Consider the following 21,835-nt stretch of genomic DNA (forward strand, 5'->3'; position numbering starts at 1 on the left):
TTGCATGTACAACAGCAGCGATACCTCTGTCAAAATGTTTATTTCTCTCCCTGCATCTCCATACACAATATCCGTAAATATGATTTTGGGGCGTCGCGTCATTCATAAATACATGTATGGTATCATCCCGGGCACTCGCTAAAACATAGCATTGAGAGTGTTAAACAAAACGAGATACACCCACCCATAAAACAAAAGCAAACACCTCCAGTCCCATTGATCTGAGACTTATGCTGTGAACTCAACTCCAGTCCGTCATCCTTTCCCCCTCCCCCTGAAAATCAACCAGTCGTAAAATCATTCCTCACTAGGGTCCCAGGTCATAGTACACGCAGGAGCCTGTACGGTAGTTGTAGATAAAAGCATTCGTGTAGCTTTCTGTGGTATCGTTTGTGCGATTTTCCATGGCCAAGTCAGCGAGCAGCTCGTGCACTTGACTGAGATACTTCCGCTCTGTCAGCGGTGCGTTCTGGATCACACTGCGCCAGCTCTCTGCGTCGGATAGACGCGTGTTCCGAATAGCATCGAGGACTTCGTCGCGGGTGTCGATGGCAGCGACGGGGCCGTTGCGGGCATTCTCGGCTACTTCCCGAGAGGAAAGTAAAGCTAGAACACGACGTAATTGGTCAGTGGATGGACTGGAGTGTGAGCGGATTCACTTGCAACGTAAACATACCTGACTCAACAATGTTCCTTCGATTTGTCTTCTTGCTTCGATGCTGGGGAATTAGGATGCGCACATCATTTGCCCGCTCCTGGAACGCGAGAGCATCCTGCTGGCTCAATTGACGGGATTGCCGGGAGTCAGCAGTCCCCTCGCGAGGCTGGCGCGCCTGCACTTCTGATCGAAGCCACAGCACAAGTTCAGCCGCGCGGATATCGAATTCTTCCTTGCGCATCAGGTTCCGAACTTTAAATCCACGCTCCTTGCTGTCTTGTTTAGCAATTACAATCCACCGGTGATTGGAGTCTTTGTATTTTGCTAGAAGCTCTTCAAGGGACGAGGCATCGACTGCAAGCTCCGCACTTATATTGTTTGACCAGAGTTCTTCGATGAGTTTAACTCCTGTTGTACGGAGGACCGTTGCATCAAAGCTAGCAACAAGCACATCGCACTTTGTTGAAGATCAGCAAAAACCACACATAACAAGTTGAGATGAAAGGTCACTTACTCGACGGGCCCCCCAGTACAACTCAGTACTTGTCTCGGGATCTTTTGATGGAGCCTTGGCTTTCAGGTAATCGATCATCGATGAGCGTAGTCGATCCGAGCCGAGATTGAAACCCACAGCATGTGCTTGTGGTCGGTTTGATAGGACATTAGGTGAGAATTCCTGGATCAACCGATCATATCTGCCACCTGCAGCAAAGACATCACGTCGTTTGCTATCAAAAATACACTGGAACAGAATGCTACCCCGGTAGAACTTGTCTTGAACACTGCTGAGTGGGTTTATGTAGACTTTTCGTTTCACGCCAAAACTCTGCAAATAGGTCATGAGCACATTCAAGCGAGCGAATATTGGTGATATCCGCTCTGCGTATTCAGTCCCTTCCATGATGTTCTGCAGCCTGCGCTGTGTCTCCTTCAAAGAGTCTGTATCATCTTCATTAGCGTATTGCCCCTGATCTGGGTGTGCGAGCTTGAGTACCTCTGAAATCGAAACGGGCAAGATCATCCAATGAAGTTGAAGCAACGCCAATTGCCGGGGCCCGAAGTTCACTTCGAATCTTTTGCATGCTATATTTTCCAACATTCAATTTACTGAGAACCTCCTTGGCCTTTGGAATTTGGGTAGGCGTAATGCGACAGAATTCCATGATAAGCTGGAGCAAATCGGAGTGGTTGACAAGGAAGCACATAGGAGTAGACCGCAAAGGCGGGAATTCCTCAATGATTTCATCCAGAACCTTGATCACTTCTGCCTCTTTCAAGGCTAGATCCAGGGTGTTGTGGGACACGATGTCAAAGTCAACTTCGCGGTGAGTTCGTGGTTCGCCGCCATGGGTTGATTCCCTGTAGACTGTGCCGAATGCAAAAGTCTTCTCGAGTGAGTGATCTTGTCTTGGAATAGCTCGTGCGTTTGGGAGTGTGAGATCATATGGCAACTGTAAAAGATTGCCAGATGCATCCAGCACGCGGACTGCACCGCTATTGTAGTGCTGGGATCGGGGGAAGAGCATTTGTCTTGTTGACTCAACAGCACCATGTCTTCGGAATATTGAGGTTAGCTTCTTCTTGACCAGGCCTTGAACAAGGAGCTCGTTAGCAGCCGGTACTGCATGCGAGTCTATGTCCCAAGCAATATCTTCGAATTTCTTAGGCGACTGAGAAAAGATGGCTGATAGAATCTTTTTGTAGTCGGGAGAATTTGGATCCGAGAGCAGATGCACAATAGCCCGTCTGAATGTCTCTTCCTCGACCTGAAGCGGTATCTTTCCACTAGACAAAAGGTCGGAGGCTGTGGGGCGTTCGCTCGGGGTATGGCTCAGAAGAGATTCAATGATCTCGCCTTGGAGTAACTTATCAGATTGCTGGAAAGTGGGCGGAAGTGTGTGATTCTTTTCTCGAATTTGTCGAAGAGTTTGATCACGTTCCATACCAGTCGGCAATGGATGACACATCTCGAAGAAGATGACACCAAGCGAAAACATCTAGAACGCGTCAGCCTATACTTGTGGTGCCAATTGTATATTCACTACTCACATCGACCTTCTCATTGTAATGACCCGAAACAACGGATTTCATCTCCGGTGCCACATAGTAGGTTGTACCCAAACTGCGAGTGAAATCCCCTTCAAAGTCGGCGGCTGCGGACGAACGCACGGCTGTGGTGAATTGACCACTTGTTGCAAGACCAAAGTCACCAATGCGGGGGTTATTTGCAACATCGATAAAAATATTGTCAGGCTTCAAATCACGATGTATGATTCCGTGGCTATGGATATGGCTCAAGCCATCGAGGATTTGTCGAAAGAGGCGCCATATACGCTCGTTGTCATCGCACAAATCATCCTTTATTAGATCGCGCAAGGTCTTAGGGGGCATCATTAGTTCAGAAGAACGAGCAAAGGGATATCAAAACACTTACATGCTTCTCGCAATATTCCATCTGGATGTAGAGTGTGGTTACAATGGGTCTGGCATAAGAGCCAGATCTCACTCGGCTGAGCTCAATCTCCTCTACACTTCCGGAATCATCGTCAGCATCACTGACCCTGTTTCTCTCTGGCGTTTCTGGGTGGGCAGGGTCGGATAAAGTTCCTTCGTTTTCATCATCGCTATCTGATGCCGCAAACTCTATTTTTGGATACCCGCTGGAGCTGATGAAATCAAGGCCTCCTGTACTGAATCCGTGGTGATCCTGGCTAGCGAACGGGTCGCCTTCGGTGGAGGACATAGCCTCTTCGTCGATATGATTGAAGTCCTCTTCGAGCCAGGCAGTGTAGTACCTGACAACGTAGGGATGATTAAGCCGGGAGAGCAACATAGTTTCGGAAAGCGTGTCTTTCAGCGCTGCGGCCGATGTTTGAGAGATCTTCTTTATTGCATACAGCCGACCATCGAGCTTGTTCCGTGCTTTGACTACCTGTCCGAATCCACCGCGGCCTAGCTGGCCTGCCTCATCGAAGTCTTGGTGGTATCGTGAGAAAGCCGGCATGGCTCCAAAAGAGTCCAGCCGTGGCCGTCTCTGCAGGGACACAGATCCTGATGCTCTTTCTCGCATCTTCAATGGTGCATCCACCCGGAAGAACTCAGACGGTTGGAGTTGGAATGCAGTTGGGCGCTTCCTAGGATCCGGGCGGAAAAATTCACAAAGCAGATCCTGCAGAGGCGGCGAGAGCCCCATAGACACCATCAACTGATTGGCGGAGGTGTATCTGAGGAGAACATCCTTTCCAAAGCCCATTTGAAGCAGCACAATTCCCAGATCCCAGACATCGGTCTTCATGGAGGGAGGGGAACTCTCCTCCGTTAATTCTGGGGGTACCCAAAGTGGGGACTTTGAGGCCGCGAAAGAGGACTTTCCACAGGGAGAGCCGGGCAAAGCTTCTTCGACGCTAGACTGCAGTTTGACTATAGTTTCGCCAGAAGGAGTCCTGAACAGAAACACTCGGCCACAATGAATGTTCCCATGCACAAACCCACTGCGATGGTAGAACTCCAGAGCCTCGAGTAACTGAATCATCCAGCCACGAAGCATGTCGACAGCTACGGTCCCCACGATGTCCAGGAGCTCGGAAAGGGAACCTTTGTTGGCATGTTCCAGTAGCGCGAAGACAGTCCAAGAATTATCAGGTGAATCGAATTCGGCAATTGGGCGATTGATTTTGAACCCCACAAACTCGACAAGATTGGGGTGTCGCAATCGCTTGAGAGCCTCCAACTTATCCTCACTAGTGCGCATCTGCTCACGGAATGCCAATCCTTCAGAGTCCTTCTCGCCGAGGCAAAGCTCCTTCAAAACAAGCAGCGGAACGTGGCATCGGTTCCCAGACACGACAGGCCTGACGGTGAAGGTCTTTTTGCCCTGTTTGCTTTGCAGTAGAGTCTTGCCATGAACGGCACGGAAGACCAGCGGCTGCTCATCGGTGTCGTTGACGGCCAATGGTGGATCAAAGCAGATGGCACCAGGTGTACTTTCCACAAGGTCATCAACATAACTCATATCCGCGCCGCCAGTTCGACTCTTTCGTCTCAAAATGCGAGCCTTGTTCCGCTGTCGCATCTTGTCTTGTAGCATTTCTTGTAATGCGCGCTCTTCCTCAACAGCTGCGGCCTTTTGTCTCCGAAGTTCTTCTTGTTTTTCTAGGTCTGCACGTTGTAGAGCAGCCGCCTCTTGCTCCATGCGCTCCTCTTCGAGGCTGGGTAGATCTTTGTCTTGTGCCTGTGCTTGAGCAACATCCTCCAAAACATCTTGAATAGACACCCCCAGCTCGTAGATCATCTCACTTCCCAGCAGAGATTTTGGCTTGTTGCGTAGAATTTCCTGTATTCGAGAACGTGCTCCATCGCGAAAGCCGTCGAGGTTTCCCGGTGAGAGATTAGGGATTGTTTTAGGATATGTAGCTGGCAATTCGACCAACAGAATGAGAAGTACGTCTGGATTCGAAGAGGATCGTAAATGAAGCTTGAATGTCACATCGGAGGATTGCTAGAGTGCACGGATTAGTGGATGATCCAAGCAGCCCTAAAAGTACACCCACCTGCCAGGCCGACCGCCTATTTTCTACTTCTTCAAAATCATCGCCGTAGATTGAGCGCAGAGCTTCCACCTCTGTCTGGTGGATTTCTCGGTAATTGGTTGTAAATATGGGGGACGTCACGGGGGAATCGGAGGTTTGCTTTTTTTGGCGGGAGGGCTTCTTCCTCTGTTTGGGAGACATCGCGGGGCGTGGCGAGAGCTCGCCCTACAAGCGACCCTGAGCGTCGTACGACATTGAGGGTGGATAAAATATGAAAGGTTTATGGGAGGTGGAAAGAGAATTGGGCGGTCTTTTTTTTCCTCCCCTCTGAGGCTAGAATAAACAGGCGGTCAGATCATACGCCCTTCCATTTATAGAGTGGAGATGTTTAGTATAAGTGACGTCCACGTTGATTAATTGTGGATTGACAGATTTATTGCTTATATTATACCTCGATTGAATTCCAATTCATGATTGTGAGAACATATTTACTTCAGAGCCATTCGCTGGTATACCCATGTGTCTGTTGAACTTGAGGTTGAGTATATCATCGTCAAGCCAAAGCACCATTGTCCCTGCCCAATAGTGGACCCAGACATTATGAGGTGAGCTGGTGAGCTGGCATATACCGAGAAAGGTGGCAATTATTGTCACCGCAATAGTCGATCGTTTCTGCTCCTGTTCTCTTTGTTCCAGCCGTGACCATCACATACGATCGAAGACCCCGAGCAACAAGCTGCCAGCCACAGCAACCATTGGTGCGTATCCCCAGTGATTCCACTGTCCTTGACCATGGGTCCAACACACGACACCATCTGCAAATGCAACGCTGCTAGCGGCAATCAAAATCCAGCCCAGCGTTGACCGGGTGCCAAAGTACGAAGCCACATATATAGCGGCCCCCATGAAGATGTCTCGGACCCCATAGATTGCCATCAAACTGTCAACCATATGCTTGTCTAATACAGAGGTAGGTGGCTGGAACTCGAAGAATGTGAGAGCATGGTCTGGACGTAGGATAGCGTTGATGCCGAATCCGACAAATGTGGTTGCAATGGCACTGGCAGCCAAGCGGAGAACAACCGAATGGGAAAGAGGCATCTTATTCTGCCAAGCCAGTCTTATGTTTGATGTTCTTGTATCTGTACGAAGTAGTGGCTTGAAGGCAACAGGGGTTTAAGTGCTGCAAAGTGTAGTCTTTGAGTTATGGGGGAACCAAAACTCTAGGTGGTCCTCACGGGTGTTAAAGGGATATTTGTAAGATACCCCCTGGGAATAATCGAAAACCCGAGGATTAATCTAGGCTGCAATGGAGGTTGTCGACTCCAACGCTGAATGATATGAAGTATGTCGTTCGCACACGTATGGAACACACACTAGCGAGATCAACAGGGCCATCCTGGCAACCAAGTCCATTGCCTGCCAACACAAATTCGAATTCAAAAAGAAGAAAAGAAAAGAAATCGCCCCAACATCCCAACTTCAAAAAGCCCCGAAACAAGTGCCAAGCGTAAACAAAACCAAGTGAAGCGGAACACGAGCTTATCGATAAAGTGATCGGCGCTTCTGCTTTTTCCGACCGCGCAAACCATAAACATTGGCCTTTAACCTGGTCTCAGAGGATTTCGAGGTTTCTTCCCTGTCAAAATGCTGGACTGGATCAAGGGGAACGAGCAAGAAGCACAGGTTACAGGTGTGGTAATTACTTTGGCCCTTGAAGCTCTTGGTCTAACGTGCTACAGATGACTCCAAGCTGCTAGAGCCCCCTGAGACCCCAGGCCATGTCTTTGCGATCCGTGCTTTCAAGAGCGCTCTGTTTGGCACTCCGGGAGTAGAGGAAGATGAAGACGCGTCCCAGAAACAGTCCAGTCACCAACGAAGCAAGAGCGATACGATCAAACTAGTCCCAACGGAGATCAACACCGACGTGAAACCAGACGCGACTTACAACCCCACGGGATCTCCCACGAAAAGTATACTTGTTACACCTGGAACCTCCTTGCGTCGTAAGACGGTATCCTTTGGCGAGAGTGTCATCGACAATGAGGGGAAACGCCCTGGCTCGGCCAGTAAGCCAGCCAAAACTCCACCAAATCCTTCCGGAACCCTTAGTACCCAGTGGATGTCTGGGACATCAGATGGAAGTGGCAAGCCGAGGAGCAAACTCACCCAAACACTCATGAATGCACGCGATAACGCGAACAAGAACTCCGAACCGGCCAAGTCCGATGGAAGCACAGAAGAAGCGAAGTCCGTCATAGGCTCTGGGTCAAAGGATACTCTCGAAAATGAAGATATCACTATCAACCTGGAGGACCCACACTCGGAGTCAGGCAAATACTGGAAAACCGAGTTCGACAATTACCGTGTGAGGACCAATCGAGAGATCAAAAAATTGATCCATTACCGGTCGATTGCCAAATCCTACGCTCGCAAGAAGGATACAGAAGCTATGCGGCTGGCCGACAAGCTGAAGGAAGAAGAAGAAAAGGTTGCCGAAATGGAAAGGCAGGTATCACGGCTTGCTTCTTCGATGGTCGGGGAGGGATCGACAGCCGATAAGGAGCACTTGATTCAAGACTTGACCAAACAAACCGCTCTTGCATTACAATACAAGCAGCAAGTTACATCACTCCGCAACGCCTTGGAACGCCATGATGTCGTGGGTGATGCATCAAATACCACACAAAAGAAGAAAGAACAACTGTTTTCAAATGCCTCAACGGACGAGCTTCGCAAAACACAGCAAGAATTAGAGCAAGCCAATGCTAAGATCAAGGAGATGCAACAACAGCAGTCCGAACTGAGCACACTTCAGGACCTCGCGCAAAGCTCAGAAAAGAAAGCCCAAGCACTCGAGAAAGAGAATAACACTCTGAAGCAAACGCTAGCTCGAGTGAAGCAGGAAATGTCCAGATATGAAGGTCGACGGAAGGACAAGGAAACAAGGCTCAAGCAGAGAGAGACCAGGCTGGAGCAGCGTATCCAAGAATACAGAGAAAAGCTCAAAACGACCTCCCAAGAGCACCGTGCCTCAGAGGAGAATTTGAGGAATACAGCCGATGCAGAGCGCCGCCACATGCAGAAACAGATTGACCTTCTGAAGCTGCGACTTGGTTCTACTGAACGCTTCCCGGCGTTACCTTCTACAGAGCGGCAATTTCTAAGCCCTCGGAAAGACCACACGGGCGTTCAGGTGTTTGACTTTGCCGGTCAGGATCTCACTGGCCAGAGTCTTGAAAACCCTGAAGAAGAGCCCACCGAAGATATCGAGCTTCCCCTAAGCCCGAGCCCACGGTCCAAAGTACGTGATCCACGACCCACTTTACGCAGTACTGCATTGAGTACACTTGGTACAAGGCCGAATGCCCGGGATATGGCCGCAGACGACGACGAGGTCACACATTATCTAAACGAAATTCTACTGAAGCCGCGGCACGAATCCCATAATACTGTGTTGGATGAAATCCCTCCATCCTCGCCTCCTGATATCTCGGCCCTGAAGTCGCTGAATCGCACGTACTCAAGACGCCGACTCGGTGAAGGCCAGCGTGCCTATCGGAATCTGAACCTCCCCGCTGACGATGACACTCGGCTGAGCGATATGAAGACACAACATCAACGAACCCATATCAAATCGACCCTCGATTCAATATCAGGCATTGCGCCTCGCAGCCGGTATTCAGGGTATACCGTTTCAGCGGGCGAACGCGTGGGCAAGCGGTACGGGTTGACTGATGTTAAGCGTGAAGCTCTCTCCCCTGAACGAATTGCTGCTGCCCAGTCACGGCTCAGGCAGAAGGACAGTCGTAAAGTCAGGGCATCTGGAAAGGAGAATGTTTGAAGTCTTTGGTCACGTCAAGTGACGCTAATTGGCTCTTTGTCTGTATTCAGCTTCTCATTTGGACATAAGGTGTTGCTTTTGGGGCATGATAGGATGGTGTTCAGGTTCATAAGCGTTACTCTTTTCCATTACCTCACTATCTACGTTTTCAGCGAACAACAGTTGTTGAATTATTGCTCAATTAGTGGCTCTTCTCTAATCTCTCGATCAATACTACCTCTCCACGCTGTTCCTCCTGTAAACCAGACCTTATTGACTTCCCGGACATTAGTGGCACCTCAGTCCTCGCCATGACTATCATCAGCCTTTGAGCAAATTATATAATTAATATGTGAATCATTGCTAAGCGAATGGGAAACTCCCCGGTGTTGTTATATATCATATAGTCGCTGATATCCATTTGTTTGGCTCGAGCTAGGAAGACATCTACTACGGTTTCCACGAGCTCATATTCAGTGTCAGCTTCGGCTACTATATGGTGAATTTTATATCCAAGCCAATGGCCGAAGGAGATGTATGTATCTCTTATGGCAAGCCTCTTCAATGCCCTCGTTACTTGAGCGAGACTGGTGAGTGGCGATTGTATCATATCACACCTTTATTCACAGTCTAGATTACGTATCAACTCGTCTACTTCTAGCTGTGGTCTTTTACTGCCGTGGCTCATCTACAAAGTCCCATATTGGCATATTTACCCCGTGTATAACAGAAGTCAAGTTCTGCCGTAGGACACGGTCGATCACGACGAGTGTGCTCTCAGGCCTTGCCGTCAGAAAGCGACACAACAGCCCATTTTCCACTCCAGGCCCACTTGCGAGACTCCGAGCCACCGCCTCCAGGCAGTGCGCGGAGTTTCTCGTCCATACCAGAGGGCAGACCGACAACGGTATCAGCCTTGCAAGTGCGGAAGGCTAGAACACGGATCCCGGACTTGGGGCCAAGCGGGCCGATGGCTTCTGTAAAGGGGGTGGTGGGATCCCATTCAGCCTGCTTGTTGTTAGCGAGAAATCCAAAGTGAAAAAAAGAAAAGCAAAGAACGTTGGACATACATCGTTGACCAACTTTCGATAGTTCAGGTCGCCCTTAAACAAAACAAGCTCGCTCTCCTTCAGATCTTCGAACAGCTCTGGTGCCACAAATGGCATGCGCCAGTAGCCGCCCTGGGTGGTCCAGAAAGCGTGTGGACGCAGAATCAGCTTACCATCCTGATGGAACTGACTCCACTGCTCAAAGAGGAATTTCACGTCGGAAACCTCCTTCTCGGAAAGAGGGGGAATGTCTTGCCCGAATCATCGGCTGCTGTGTAAAAGGCCTGCGGGTCGACCATACTGTTGAGCAGATCGGAGAAATCCTTCGGCGTAACATCCGAAACAAACCATGGCAGGCGCTTGGGGTGAAGCACGACGCTGGTCGCCAGTCCGGTGGATAGCAAGTATCCACCGAGAATTAGGTCAACGAATAACTCGAATCCAGAGTTGTCTAAGACGATGTCGACGCGGCGCTCGCCATCTTTCTTCTCTCTCCGCGCCTTTTGCATTGCCTCGAAAGCAGCATCGAGGTCATTAACAATGATGTTCTTCTGCGATGCTTTGCGTGCCTCGGAGCCTTGCAGTTTCTGGATATCCTCATAGGTGAGAGATGTCAGAAGCGACAGATCAGTGGCATTACCCCAGAGGCAGATCTCGCACATCTCTGAGAAAAGAAGCTTCTCTGCCTCCTCGCTTTCCTCTGGTGACTTGTTTTCTCGTGCTTTCCCTGACTCTGCATCTATCGCTAATTCACGGTATCTCGCAGCGAGTTCTAGTACCGCGGGACGGGATGACTTGAATGTGTCCATCTTCTGGCGGGCGAACACGTCGTAGCCCTTCCAATGCTTGGACAGCGCGAAGAGGGCTTCTATGCGGCGGTCTATGATAGTCATCTGGTCAGTATTGCAGTTGTTCTTCTAATTGCATATTGAATTGGGGTGTTGGTCGTACAGAGGTAACACTCTGAATAAAGCCAGGACACATTGTGCCAGTGGGGGTTTCCGCGCTCCTCTAGCTCCTTGTTATACGAGGCGATATCTGGGTGTCCGTCGTCATCCAGGGGACTAGCCGCAATATGCATGTCAGATATATCTCCATATTTCGAGCATATTAGATGAAAGGTCTCACGTCAGTTGTCGGTTATGCTGAAGCTCATACTTCAACTTGGCCAGATTGGCAATAATGTTTTTGCCTTCGTTGGCTTTCTCATCGTCATTGACACCTACAACAGTGCGGTGAAGGTCATCAATGGCGCCAGTCTATAGTGGTCACATAAATTCAGTAATTGATCCTCAGGCTATCGAATGTCTGTCGCAAGCTCACGATGATAACAGGCCACCGCTCGTTGGCCGAGATCGAGGCGAAGCTCGTCTTGTCGGAGGTGAGGTACTGGGCTGCTCAGATTAGTCGAGCATATTACATGACTGAGCAAGAACACTCACGGGTCTTAGGATCGAATTCCATGACTGCTATGTAAGATGTGTCTAGACCGAGGACGAAAAGAAGTTAAAGCGGCAGAATAGAGGGACGGCGCGGGGCAAAAGCGGTGTGAAGTATACAGTTGGCGACGTCAGAGATAAGAGCTACTCGAAGTACAACATTCATGCACGTTAACATAAATACATTTGGAATGTCAATTCTAGGTAGATCTCTTGGGCAACGCCGCGCTTGAAAATCAAATATACGATCACATTCCCGAAAGGATAGAGTTATTCGCGTATGCCTAAGCCAGTTAGCTGGGGAAATTCGATGATCTAGAAGTTTGGAGGTCATAATCTTACCATCGGCTTGATATCAGGGTGGGGCACTGCTTCGAAGACTTCATATGCAAGCTTGAGCTCGGGGCCAATGTTGATGTAGGCACCCTTATTTTCAGTCGAGTCGCAGTACTTGGGAGCGGAAAAGACGGTGATGCAACGACCATCGTGCTCGACCTCGTAACCGCCCATCCGCACTTCGTGGGAGCGAATGATGGCCTCTAGGCCGTTGTTTTCACAGAAACGCTTGGTCACATCAGGACCAAATTGGAGACCGACACCACGCTTGCTGGGACCACGACCAGCCTCGGGCTGCGGATCTGTCCAAAGCATCTCCATCATCAGGCCCGCTTGGCCAGGCTGGCGCTGGTTGTGGCGGTTGAGCTTGCGGATATCATCCAACTTGATTTTGTCATCGGAGAAGAGACCGCCGTGTAGGACGAGGTACTTTGCGCCAATCAAGGTGGCCAGCGGCAGGGCCGAGAAGGACTCGGAGAACACCTTGAAGACCCGCTCATTATATTTAGCCTTGCACTCGCCTTCGAAGCCGTAAACCTTATTCATATCATCCGTCTCGTGATTTCCACGGTTAAGGAAAAGACCATTGGGGCGCAGCCACTTGTATGCATAGAGCAGCAGTGCGATTTCGCAGGACCATGAGCCACGGTCAACAAAGTCACCGTTGAAGAGATAAGCGTGAGTATCGGAGGGGGCACCATTTCGTCGGAAAATCTCGAGTAAGTCAAAGTATTGGCCTGTTCAATCAGCAAATGGTTCACTCGGCGAACATGGATAATACATACCGTGCGTATCACCGCATACTGTCAGCTTCTTGCCCGATTCCACGCCAATTTCCACCATCGTTGGCTCGTTGTATACCAAATCCTTGACAGCCTTGATGATCTGGAAGACAAATTTGCGATGGATCTTCTTTCCATCCTTAAAGCGCTGAATCATATCATCGATGAACTCCTGCGACATCTGTTCGCCAAGGCGCACACCATCATAATCCTCCTCAACCTTGATAGCATCGATATCCAGATCCGCAAAAGCAGAAGGGGGGTCTGCAATCTCAATGGCGCGCTCGAAATCTCTGCGGCGCACGAGCTTCTCGCACTCGGCAGTCTTCAACTTGGCGTTCTGGTTGCCCGGTTCGCGTCTGACCACGGCCTTGAAGTCCTTCAGGGCCTCCTTGTAGCTTAGAATGGCAGTATTGGCAAGGGCACGTCTCCAGTAGGCCTGTGATAAACATGGATTTTAGCACTCCTTCGTCTGTAGGTATAAGTTGTCGCTCCTAGTGGCTAGGAATACCGACTAACCTTAACATAGTTGGGATCCAATTCGATTGCCTTGGTTGCATCTGCAATAGCAAAGCCGAAAGCTTCAAGCTTAATTTGAGCCTATAACACAAAACAAAATAAGATTGTTAGCCATGTCAATCCTAACCAGCGCACACGCGACTCTTAAGAATGTGCCACCACGATCGTCAGAAACACACCTGGGCCCGGTTGCAGAAGAAGGATGGATCCTTGTCGTATTTAGCAATAGCCTGGTTATAAAAGTCGACTGCGACAGGCCAGTCATGTTGAGCAAAAGCCTTGTTGCCCTGCAACTTGAGCGCAGTGGCCTCTTCTTGATCGGTAGCCATTTGGGCGGGGAGACGAAAACGCGAGGGGCACGAGACAGCGATTATCGGTGCGAAACAAGGGTGCGGAGGAAACGGTGATAATTATATGGAGAAGAGAAAAGAGACAAATTCAGAAAAGAAGAAAACTCCTCTAGATCCAGTATAGATTAAGAGAGAAGAAAAGAAAGATGAGAGCGTGGTTTAGAAAAAAAAAAATGAGAGACACAGAGAGAGTCTGGTTCCTGCTTCTCCCATGTTCTTTTTCCCCGATCGCAACGAGTCTTGGCATCCACGACTTGACGGCTAACTCCCATTCATAGCTTTCTTTCTCCCTACAATTCCTCATATCTCCTCATGTCTTTCTACGCCCCTCCAAATCAGCAGCGCATGCTGCGCGCCTGTATGGTCTGCTCTGTCGTCCAAGTTCACAATGTAAGAACAACTCCTCATCTCCGTTCCGCGGGCCAATTTAACTCCGATTACTCTAGAAATTCATGCGTGAAGGCTGCCCAAATTGCGAGAGCACCCTCCAGCTCCGTGGAAACAATGATGCCATCCAAGAATGCACGTCACAGGTCTTCGAAGGTCTGATTGCTGTTCGGGATCCGGCTGCCAGCTGGGTCGCTCGTTGGCAGCGGTTGGATAACTACGTGCCGGGCACATATGCGACCAAGGTCACGGGGACAGTAAGTGTATACTTGATTACTGGAGAAACGGGGCTCTTTTTCAATTCCCTGGGGCTCTCTTATCTCTTCTAGCAAGCACAGGATGGTTAATTGTGTCTTTCGCCTGGACAGCTTCCGGAATACATTATCAACAGTCTCGAGGACTCTGGCATTAAATATGTCCCGTACGTCTCCCCCGAACTCATTCGACCGATTCCGAGAGTCCTCCCTCTTAAAACTAACGATTCTTTATTCCAGGCGAGACGGAAGCACTGGCGAGGAAGATGCATGAAACACCTACCCTTAAGACTTTAACGCTACACGAACCCACCCCTGCCTATATCGTCTTGGCCCTGAATAACCTTTCAGCGCACACTCCATTGATTCAGTCAAGATATGCAGTATGAGTGTGGTTTCGAAAATTTTGCTGGTCGTTCGGAGTTCGGATGGGAAGCATCTTCTACTTTTCTTCATATTATTTATTGGATTACAAGGGCATACACAGCAAATTTTGATTACTTCTTACAATGGACTTGGGATTGTATATCCCGGATTATTCGGTTAGGGATATCAAGATGGGAAAACGGCTTGCGGAACTCCGGCCCCAATGATTCGTTCTGAGTCCCAACTCAATTGAGAAGCACAATGTCCAGAAATATACATGGCATTTTTGTAGTGACATAAAGTCGTGACAGCGAAGGGAGGAAGATAAACCCTCCAAAAAAGAAAAAGAGAAAAGAAAAGAGAAACGGAGGAAACGCTCATTAAACCAATTTGAAAACGCCCGGTCACTTGTAAATGTCATTGCCGGCATTTGTTTAGAGGCTCTGGATGATCTGCTCGAGCTTCTCGAGGAGGATATCAGCTGTAGGAGAAAGATACATTAGTAAATGGCTTTAAGGCACAAGGAAAGGAAAAGTTGACATACCGTGGTGCTTCTGGAAGATCAGCATGGGGCGCAGACGGACAGCAGATACGCCACTGCCACCGATGTTGACACCGAAGGACTTGGCCTTGGCAACGAGCTGGTCACGCTTGGGTGTGTCCCAGGCAATGAAGGTACCCTGGTTCTTACCACGGAGGTTCTGGAAGTGCTCAGGGTACTTCTCGGCGAGACGAGCGAGACCGCCGTAGAGGTAGTCACCAGTGATGCGGGTGTTCTCGACGAGGCCAAGACGCTCGATCTCCTCGATGATTCCGCGGAAGATCAGGGCACGGGCTGGGTCTCCCATCCAGGTGTTGAACTGGCGGTAGGGCTTGTTGGGGCGCAGAGCGGGGTTACCGTAGTAGTAACCGGCAGTCTGGGCCTTCTTGGAGAAGGTGACCATATCCGGGGGAGAGGACAGGTTCCAGTGGTCGTGGGCCCAGAACTTACCAGTGGCACCAACACCGGTCTGCACCTCATCGACGATGAAGAGGACGTTGGTACGCTTGGTGATGTCACGGAGACCCTGGAAGAAAGCGGGAGAGGCGTGGTTATCACCACCCTCGGACTGGATGGGCTCGACCATCACGGCAGCGACGGGGTTGTGGAACTCCTTGATGAGACGCTCAACCTCGGCCAGGCAGCGCTGCTCCTCAGCAGCATTCTCCTGGACGTGATCCTCCAGAGGGTACTTCAGCTGGGGGAATGGGGCCTGAGGCCAGTCAAAGGCGGGGATATCCAGCTTGTGGATGGCCTTGCTGCGGGTGGTGGAGAGAGAGCCAAAGAGACGGCCGTGGAAGGCAGACTTGAATGAGAGAATGGACAGGTGGGGCGAGCCAGGACTCTGGTTGTTCATGGTAGAGACCAGCTCTTCCTCATTGAACTCGACATTAGGGCCACCGCGCTGCATCTGGCGGTAGTACATGAAGGCCGCCTTGTATGCAGTCTCGTTGGCATCAGAGCCAGCCATGGCGGTGAAAACCTGGTTCAAGCCCTTGGGGGCAGCACGGAGGACGCCGGTCTTGAGAATATGGCCCCAGTCGGAGGAAGGGAAGTTACCCAGGGCCGGACGGTTAATCAGGGCGCAGGACATCTCAGGCGATGCGGCAATCTTCTGGAGGTGGGGGTTGTTGTAACCAACGGGAATGGAAGCAATCTGGGCATACCTACTGGGGTCAGCTTCTCTGTTTTCAATTGAGTTGTAGCAAATGACTTACACATCAAGGAGCTTGTTTCCATCGAGATCAGCAATGCTAGAGGCGAGGTTAGTCAAGCCTTGATAGTGGGTGGGGGCGTGCCATACTAGTTTCCCACGGACTGGTGGTAGTCAGTCAACATGTTCAAGCTGCGAACGTCAAAGACTTCGTCAAGTTCGGCGGCGGCGGCCTTGTTCTTGGGTCCAGGGATTGTCCCCGAGACGGAGGGAGCGGTAGGCTCATTGGGGAAGTAAGGCTTCTCCGCTGCACGCAGACCGGCAGTGGTAGAGAGAGCACGAGCTGCCGGGAGGCGAGCTGCAGAGCGCAGCCTTGTGCTAGCACGGAAGACCGAGGACATTGTGACTTTAATGTGAAATGGAGTGGAGAGTATAAGAAAAGAGAATAGCGGTCTGATAGCTATCCGGTGTAGAAGAAAGGCACCCTGGTCAATCGATCCAGTCAGATATAGTCAAGGGGAGAGCAACAGATGTAGGACAGAAGAAATAAAAAGGGAAGACCAACAGGCGCGGGGTGGTTTTATACTTGAGTGCAGATGGAGAATGTTATCGGCCTTATCCTGGAGCTCAATAGCTTCTCCCCGCGTATGCTGCTTCTATTTCGGTGACGTTGACCAATCGGATGGCTGCTATCGACAACGAAACGCCGAAAATCCGATGGGGTATCTGGACGAATTGAGAAGGTCTAAGCCGGTGGATTCTTGGTCAAATCTATATGGTAAAAGTTTTACATTTGGAGGGTACATAATGCATTTATATCAATTGGGGGTCGAGTGGCGCACAGAAGGCAAAAAGAGTCAAGTCTCATCGTCATGTCCCTGCTGTAGATCATTCCAAGGTTCCTAAGGTTCCGGCATCGATAAGCTAAAGTCTTGGCTTTTCTTATCTACCCCGAGGTCGGTTATCTATCCATGCTACTGCTAGCTAGCAGATATATGTGCGAGTTGTGGATTTCAAAGGGCAGACGGCTTTCATCGTGATTTCTAGTAGGTCGTGGGGATCCTTTCTATCTGACAGTGCATTGAATCGATACTTTATATATTGTTCTACAAACTGGAATTTCTAGCGGGATCTTAATTAATATATATATATATATGTATATATCGCTTGATGATCCCAATAAACAAACACACAATGTAAAGCTACACTCGCCCTTTTAGTATAGAAATACTAAGACGAAGTATTAGAAAGCCTCTAGTGACTCAAGTCATCTCATTCATGGAAGTATGGACCGAGTTTGGTGGCTAACGAAGGTAGACTTGACCCCAATTTTTATTTTGACTATTAGTGCAATGATCTCCACGACCAACCAATCAACTGGGCTTGTGGTTTAGTGGTATAATACTCCCTTAGCATGGGAGTGGTCCAGGGTTCGATTCCCTGCAAGTCCAGATCTTTTTTGTTTTTATTGACGAGATCTTCTTTTTGCAAAATTAATAATTTTAAAATGTGTGATGTGATGCATCAGTGTTGAGAATACTCTTATGCATAGTTGAATGTCACGCTGAATACGAAGTATCATATAGTTTTTTTTCCATCGAGGGAGATTCCAAGATTACGTCTAGAATAACATCATCAAATATGGGTTGGCGGTAATAACACCAATCACTTTTTGCTTCTTTCTTCACCTAGGTAGATTGTGTTTGACGACTCACATACCCTTATGTTTATTTTTGGCTATCAATGGCAGGTAATACGAGCTTTTTTTTGTCAAACTTATTATTTCGTTGGATCTTCTAGATGTCCATAGTAACACCCAACTTGTACTGGGGTTGACATCACTATGGAGACTATATACCTAGATATCTCATTGGCTAGAAGGAAAGTCTTAAAGTTCTTTCCCAATTCTCTCAATGTGTGAAATAATTTAGCCAGCCGACATTGAGCATTGAACAGATACATGTAGCCAAGAAAGATCCAAGACTTCCTAGTTGACCATCCTTGAAAGCACCATGCGCCGATCATAATCTACCCTACCGTGTAAGGTTGAAACTAGCGTAGGACTGTGAGCTCAGCGCACGGTCAGATCGGTAATGGACGTGTCAACCCCCGGAGTCCAGGGTGATCATTGCTTGGAAAATGCCCCGCCAGATTGCGCACGTATCTACCTGTATATAATATGTCATATAGATCCGATGTTTGTATACATGGCGGGGCGAGACATGTGAATGTATTCTGAAATCATCGAATACAATTACCGTCTATATGTGAAACAAGTGATCATCCGAATCATTATAGTCTTCGTATAAATGTACAAAGTGTGTCGTATGTGAAATATCTCTCCAAGCTCAATCAAGCCATACAGGCTAAAGTGACATAAATATTCATACAAAAGAAAAGAAGAAAGAAAAGAAGGTACTAAAACAGTGCGGTGCGATTAACGCGATTGCCGATCGTCGAAGGGAGAAGTTGGAGAATGCGTATCACCCGGCCCAGACACAGAGGAACCAGCACTTGCCGGAGAGACATGAACCATACCCCTCTTTATCTCAATGCTACCTGCAGGGGTGGGAGTGCGGCTGTGGTTATTAGACGTAATATCATAACCGTGGCCCATCTTATCATGGCTTGCGAGTCGTGACTCAGTCCAGCTCTCCATTTCAATGGTGCGCATGATTTCAAATCGATCGCTGGTGTACCCAGACTGGTGCAACTCATCGGTGACAACACGGGAGTTTCGGGAGCGGCCGGTTGAAAACCAGAGCTTGTGGGATCGACTCCGTTGGTTGTAGGAGGAGCTGATGTTGCGGGTTGAACTGAGGAGGCGGGGAAGGAAGGCTGCAATGAGGGGACGGAGGGCTGGGGCTGAAGAGCAGATCTGTTGATTATTAGTCTTAAACATCTTGAGTACCAAGACTGTTGGTTTCTCACCAATCCCAGACTGATTTCCACTGCGGCAGCGATCAGCACCGGCCAGCCAAGCCAGGTCGCATCATAGCCGACTACCATACTCTTCCACACGTATACTGTCCGGACAGAGCCCGCTACGTTAACCACGACTCCGAGGGCAAATATAGAGATCACGGCGAGTCGCTGACGAGCGGGGAGCTTCAGACTCCAGATCAATGGCATTGGTAAAGCTGTGACCAAAAAATCGGTGAAAATGTTGATCACACTGGCGGAGAAGACAATTGCACCATCATTCATACAGTGATATGATCCAGTGGGGCTCAGTTGCCAGTATGCGCGGATAGGACTATATGAAGCATTAGCAACGGCCCAAGACCATTATACAAGGTAACTCACGAGCACTGAAAGATGCTAATAAGAGTGAACAGCAAGCTAGAGCCCCCAACGAAAACGATGGCCAGGATAAACGCCCGGTTATACAGCCCGAAGTTGCTGTTCGCGATGAGTCGTCGACAGAACCATAGTAGAGAGATCTTGGTGAAGCAAGACGCCAAAGAGAACAATATCTGAAAGGAGAGATTCAGTTTCTGGACAGTGACAAGTTTCACCAATTCAATGTCCCAGATGTGTCGGTTCATGCCCCAATCTTCAGTTGCGACTGATGTGATCGTGACCATGGCGATGGCGAACACCAGGCCGATAACGATAAGCAAGTCATCAATCCCCGCGCTGCATGTGATCCAGAGCCTAGTGTATAATCGGAGGGAGACAACCAGAAATGTGAAGGCGAAACAGACGATGTTGACGACAAGGACGCCATGCCCGCGCGTGGGAGGATTGATATAGTTTGGGGTTGGCCATGAGTTCACAATGTCTGCTGGGGGAGCTTCATGGTCTTCTCCGAGCAAAAAATAAAGAAAAGATCAAAGTAAAAGAAGGATAGACAACTTGTCTAGGCAAGTGCCACCGCCATAACCCACGCCAGCAATGGGAAAAATCGACCAAGAACGAGCGTCAAGAAAGTCACCCCACACAAGTGTATTGGATAAATTGTGGAAAGAGAATTTAAATGTATCACTAGGCAGACGGGGTAGATATTATTTACAGGGATGGTAAGCCGAGACCTCCGTTTTACATGCATAAGTAGATTAGAGAAAGTTTCTGGAGAAGACATCATTGGAGAGAGAGTTCGACCAAAGAACAAGCGAACCAATATCAAAAGGGCCCTTTCCCAAAGAAGAGCCCTAGAAACACTCCGTAGAGCGAAGTCGACGCCATATCAAATATGGTAACATGGCCGAAGGTAAGTGGGATGCGATGGACGATAGGTGGATACAGGGCCCCATAGTTCCCTTTTCAGCCCCGAGCCTTTGGGTCTGTGATCTGAGGCTTGTGAGAGGTTAAAGACCCCTGGCTTCAGGCACCAAATCATATTGAAATGTGGAAAAGTCAAAAGCATGGACCTCGTATAAATGTAACTACGGAGATTTTTCCGACATGTGGCCGACGCCCGGGCCTCCGGTGAGCCGAGGCCATCTTTTGAGATCTTTTGAATCTTGAATCTAGTTGTACAGAGTGGAGAGTATGGAGTAGAAATTGTGATGATCGATTCTGGAACAACCAAGTTCCCGGGATATAGGTTGTATACTTCATCTTGCGACTCGTATTTTTCTCCACTTTGCGCATGATCATCTAACTCTGACTCTTCAGAGGCGTTTAATATAAAACCCCTGCTACTGGCACATGAAAGAATATAGGTCGGGCCAAGAAAAGAGGCGAATACAAGCGCAAAGGACGCAAAAAATCGCCTTTTGCCCGCTTAAAGAAGCCACGTTGGGGAATCCTAATCCCCCAGGGCTGCATGTTTGAGATAAGACCCCTTTCGCCCGCTAATTTTCCGTATGCTTTAATAGAGTGCTTAGATCTAGACTTGTGTGATTTCATTATGCATTGATGTTTTCAATACAAGTGCATACTGCATTTTACGATTTTGCATGCTGAGCATATCCACTTCTCCACATGTGGTTGGTTTTGACATCAGAAGCTATACACAGAAAAGTCTTGTGTACGAACTGCCTTTTCAGCCTTTTTTTGACGTCTAACTATAAAATACTGCAAAGGGGGTAAAAAATCTTGAAGATATCTGGGATAAATATCCGAGAATCCCACTGTAAAGGCTACTAAAAGACTACCTAAAAGCCCTATAAGATACAATAAGGCCGTAGAAGCGGCTGTCTACACTTGTCATCATAATTGTTGAAGGTCATCAAATATACCTCAGCACACCCCTGTTCTTTGAGGCTCCGCTGCCAAACGATCAATAATTGCTTCGACTGGTCGAGCTTCTTCCGCAGGTTTTCCTCCGCGAGAGTAAAACTGGCCATGGCCCCCAATCCCCGCGGAGCATATTTTGACTACATCAGCACATAGTCAATTTTAAAGCAAGTACTTCAAGGATTGTGTCGGACTAGCAATCAGAAACTGCTTCAATGCTTCAAATTTATCCTTCATCTTACAAGACAGGTATATATGTAGTTCTTATCGTTGTTTATTCTCCCCCTTCAGAACTTTATACAATACTTTGCGCCGAGTCTATCCAAAGATCACCGCCAGCAAGGAAGCACGTGCACCTGATTGGGGTTTAGAAACAATGACAGGGAGTACCTAGTATGAATCCTAAGTAACAAGTGTAGGAATTGCCGTGGAACAGTGCACCACAACTCTGGGACCAGTCTATGG

At 48.8% G+C, this 21,835-nt stretch overlaps 8 protein-coding genes across 8 annotated transcripts; 2 read left to right on the top strand and 6 right to left on the bottom strand.

Moving 5' to 3' along the window:
• Nucleotides 1–307: 307 nt before the first annotated feature.
• cpcC (putative protein kinase (Gcn2)) lies at nucleotides 308–5,388 on the bottom strand (the record flags this gene model as incomplete). Its single annotated transcript, XM_056678311.1, has 7 exons — nucleotides 308–606; nucleotides 677–1,115; nucleotides 1,173–1,597; nucleotides 1,653–2,655; nucleotides 2,708–3,037; nucleotides 3,093–5,156; nucleotides 5,209–5,388. 7 exons carry the CDS (start codon nucleotides 5,386–5,388, stop codon nucleotides 308–310), a joined length of 4,740 nt encoding a protein of 1,579 aa, XP_056533311.1.
• Nucleotides 5,389–5,892: 504 nt separating this feature from the next.
• N7500_007168 (DUF4267 domain-containing protein) lies at nucleotides 5,893–6,288 on the bottom strand (the record flags this gene model as incomplete). The annotated part of the gene is made up of 1 exon (XM_056678312.1): nucleotides 5,893–6,288. One exon carries the CDS (start codon nucleotides 6,286–6,288, stop codon nucleotides 5,893–5,895), a length of 396 nt encoding a protein of 131 aa, XP_056533312.1.
• A 546-nt stretch (nucleotides 6,289–6,834) lies between these two features.
• N7500_007169 (uncharacterized protein) lies at nucleotides 6,835–9,031 on the top strand (the record flags this gene model as incomplete). The annotated part of the gene is made up of 2 exons (XM_056678313.1): nucleotides 6,835–6,880; nucleotides 6,930–9,031. The coding sequence occupies 2 exons, from the start codon at nucleotides 6,835–6,837 to the stop codon at nucleotides 9,029–9,031; spliced, it is 2,148 nt and encodes a 715-aa protein (XP_056533313.1).
• A 756-nt stretch (nucleotides 9,032–9,787) lies between these two features.
• Nucleotides 9,788–11,523, bottom strand: N7500_007170 (damage-control phosphatase ARMT1 family protein; the record flags this gene model as incomplete). Its single annotated transcript, XM_056678314.1, has 7 exons — nucleotides 9,788–10,018; nucleotides 10,081–10,310; nucleotides 10,361–10,939; nucleotides 11,011–11,123; nucleotides 11,188–11,318; nucleotides 11,383–11,453; nucleotides 11,502–11,523. 7 exons carry the CDS (start codon nucleotides 11,521–11,523, stop codon nucleotides 9,788–9,790), a joined length of 1,377 nt encoding a protein of 458 aa, XP_056533314.1.
• Nucleotides 11,524–11,746: 223 nt separating this feature from the next.
• ppt1 (protein serine/threonine phosphatase PPT1) lies at nucleotides 11,747–13,464 on the bottom strand (the record flags this gene model as incomplete). The annotated part of the gene is made up of 5 exons (XM_056678315.1): nucleotides 11,747–11,782; nucleotides 11,841–12,571; nucleotides 12,620–13,055; nucleotides 13,136–13,216; nucleotides 13,315–13,464. The coding sequence occupies 5 exons, from the start codon at nucleotides 13,462–13,464 to the stop codon at nucleotides 11,747–11,749; spliced, it is 1,434 nt and encodes a 477-aa protein (XP_056533315.1).
• A 333-nt stretch (nucleotides 13,465–13,797) lies between these two features.
• On the top strand, nucleotides 13,798–14,440 carry spt4 (transcription elongation factor SPT4; the record flags this gene model as incomplete). Its single annotated transcript, XM_056678316.1, has 4 exons — nucleotides 13,798–13,875; nucleotides 13,932–14,129; nucleotides 14,241–14,293; nucleotides 14,367–14,440. 4 exons carry the CDS (start codon nucleotides 13,798–13,800, stop codon nucleotides 14,398–14,400), a joined length of 363 nt encoding a protein of 120 aa, XP_056533316.1. The 3' UTR covers nucleotides 14,401–14,440.
• Nucleotides 14,441–14,926: 486 nt separating this feature from the next.
• gatA (4-aminobutyrate transaminase gatA) lies at nucleotides 14,927–16,587 on the bottom strand (the record flags this gene model as incomplete). The annotated part of the gene is made up of 4 exons (XM_056678317.1): nucleotides 14,927–14,973; nucleotides 15,037–16,199; nucleotides 16,251–16,286; nucleotides 16,337–16,587. The coding sequence occupies 4 exons, from the start codon at nucleotides 16,585–16,587 to the stop codon at nucleotides 14,927–14,929; spliced, it is 1,497 nt and encodes a 498-aa protein (XP_056533317.1).
• Nucleotides 16,588–18,623: 2,036 nt separating this feature from the next.
• Nucleotides 18,624–19,989, bottom strand: N7500_007174 (uncharacterized protein; the record flags this gene model as incomplete). The annotated part of the gene is made up of 3 exons (XM_056678318.1): nucleotides 18,624–19,064; nucleotides 19,118–19,442; nucleotides 19,493–19,989. Coding segments are annotated over 3 exons (1,263 nt in total), but the record flags the coding sequence as incomplete, so codon positions are not given.
• Between the last annotated feature and the right edge of the window lie 1,846 nt (nucleotides 19,990–21,835).

This window comes from Penicillium coprophilum, assembly GCF_028826855.1.
Source record: "Penicillium coprophilum strain IBT 35676 chromosome Unknown utg000004l_segment0_segment0, whole genome shotgun sequence".
Lineage (NCBI taxonomy): Eukaryota > Fungi > Ascomycota > Eurotiomycetes > Eurotiales > Aspergillaceae > Penicillium > Penicillium coprophilum.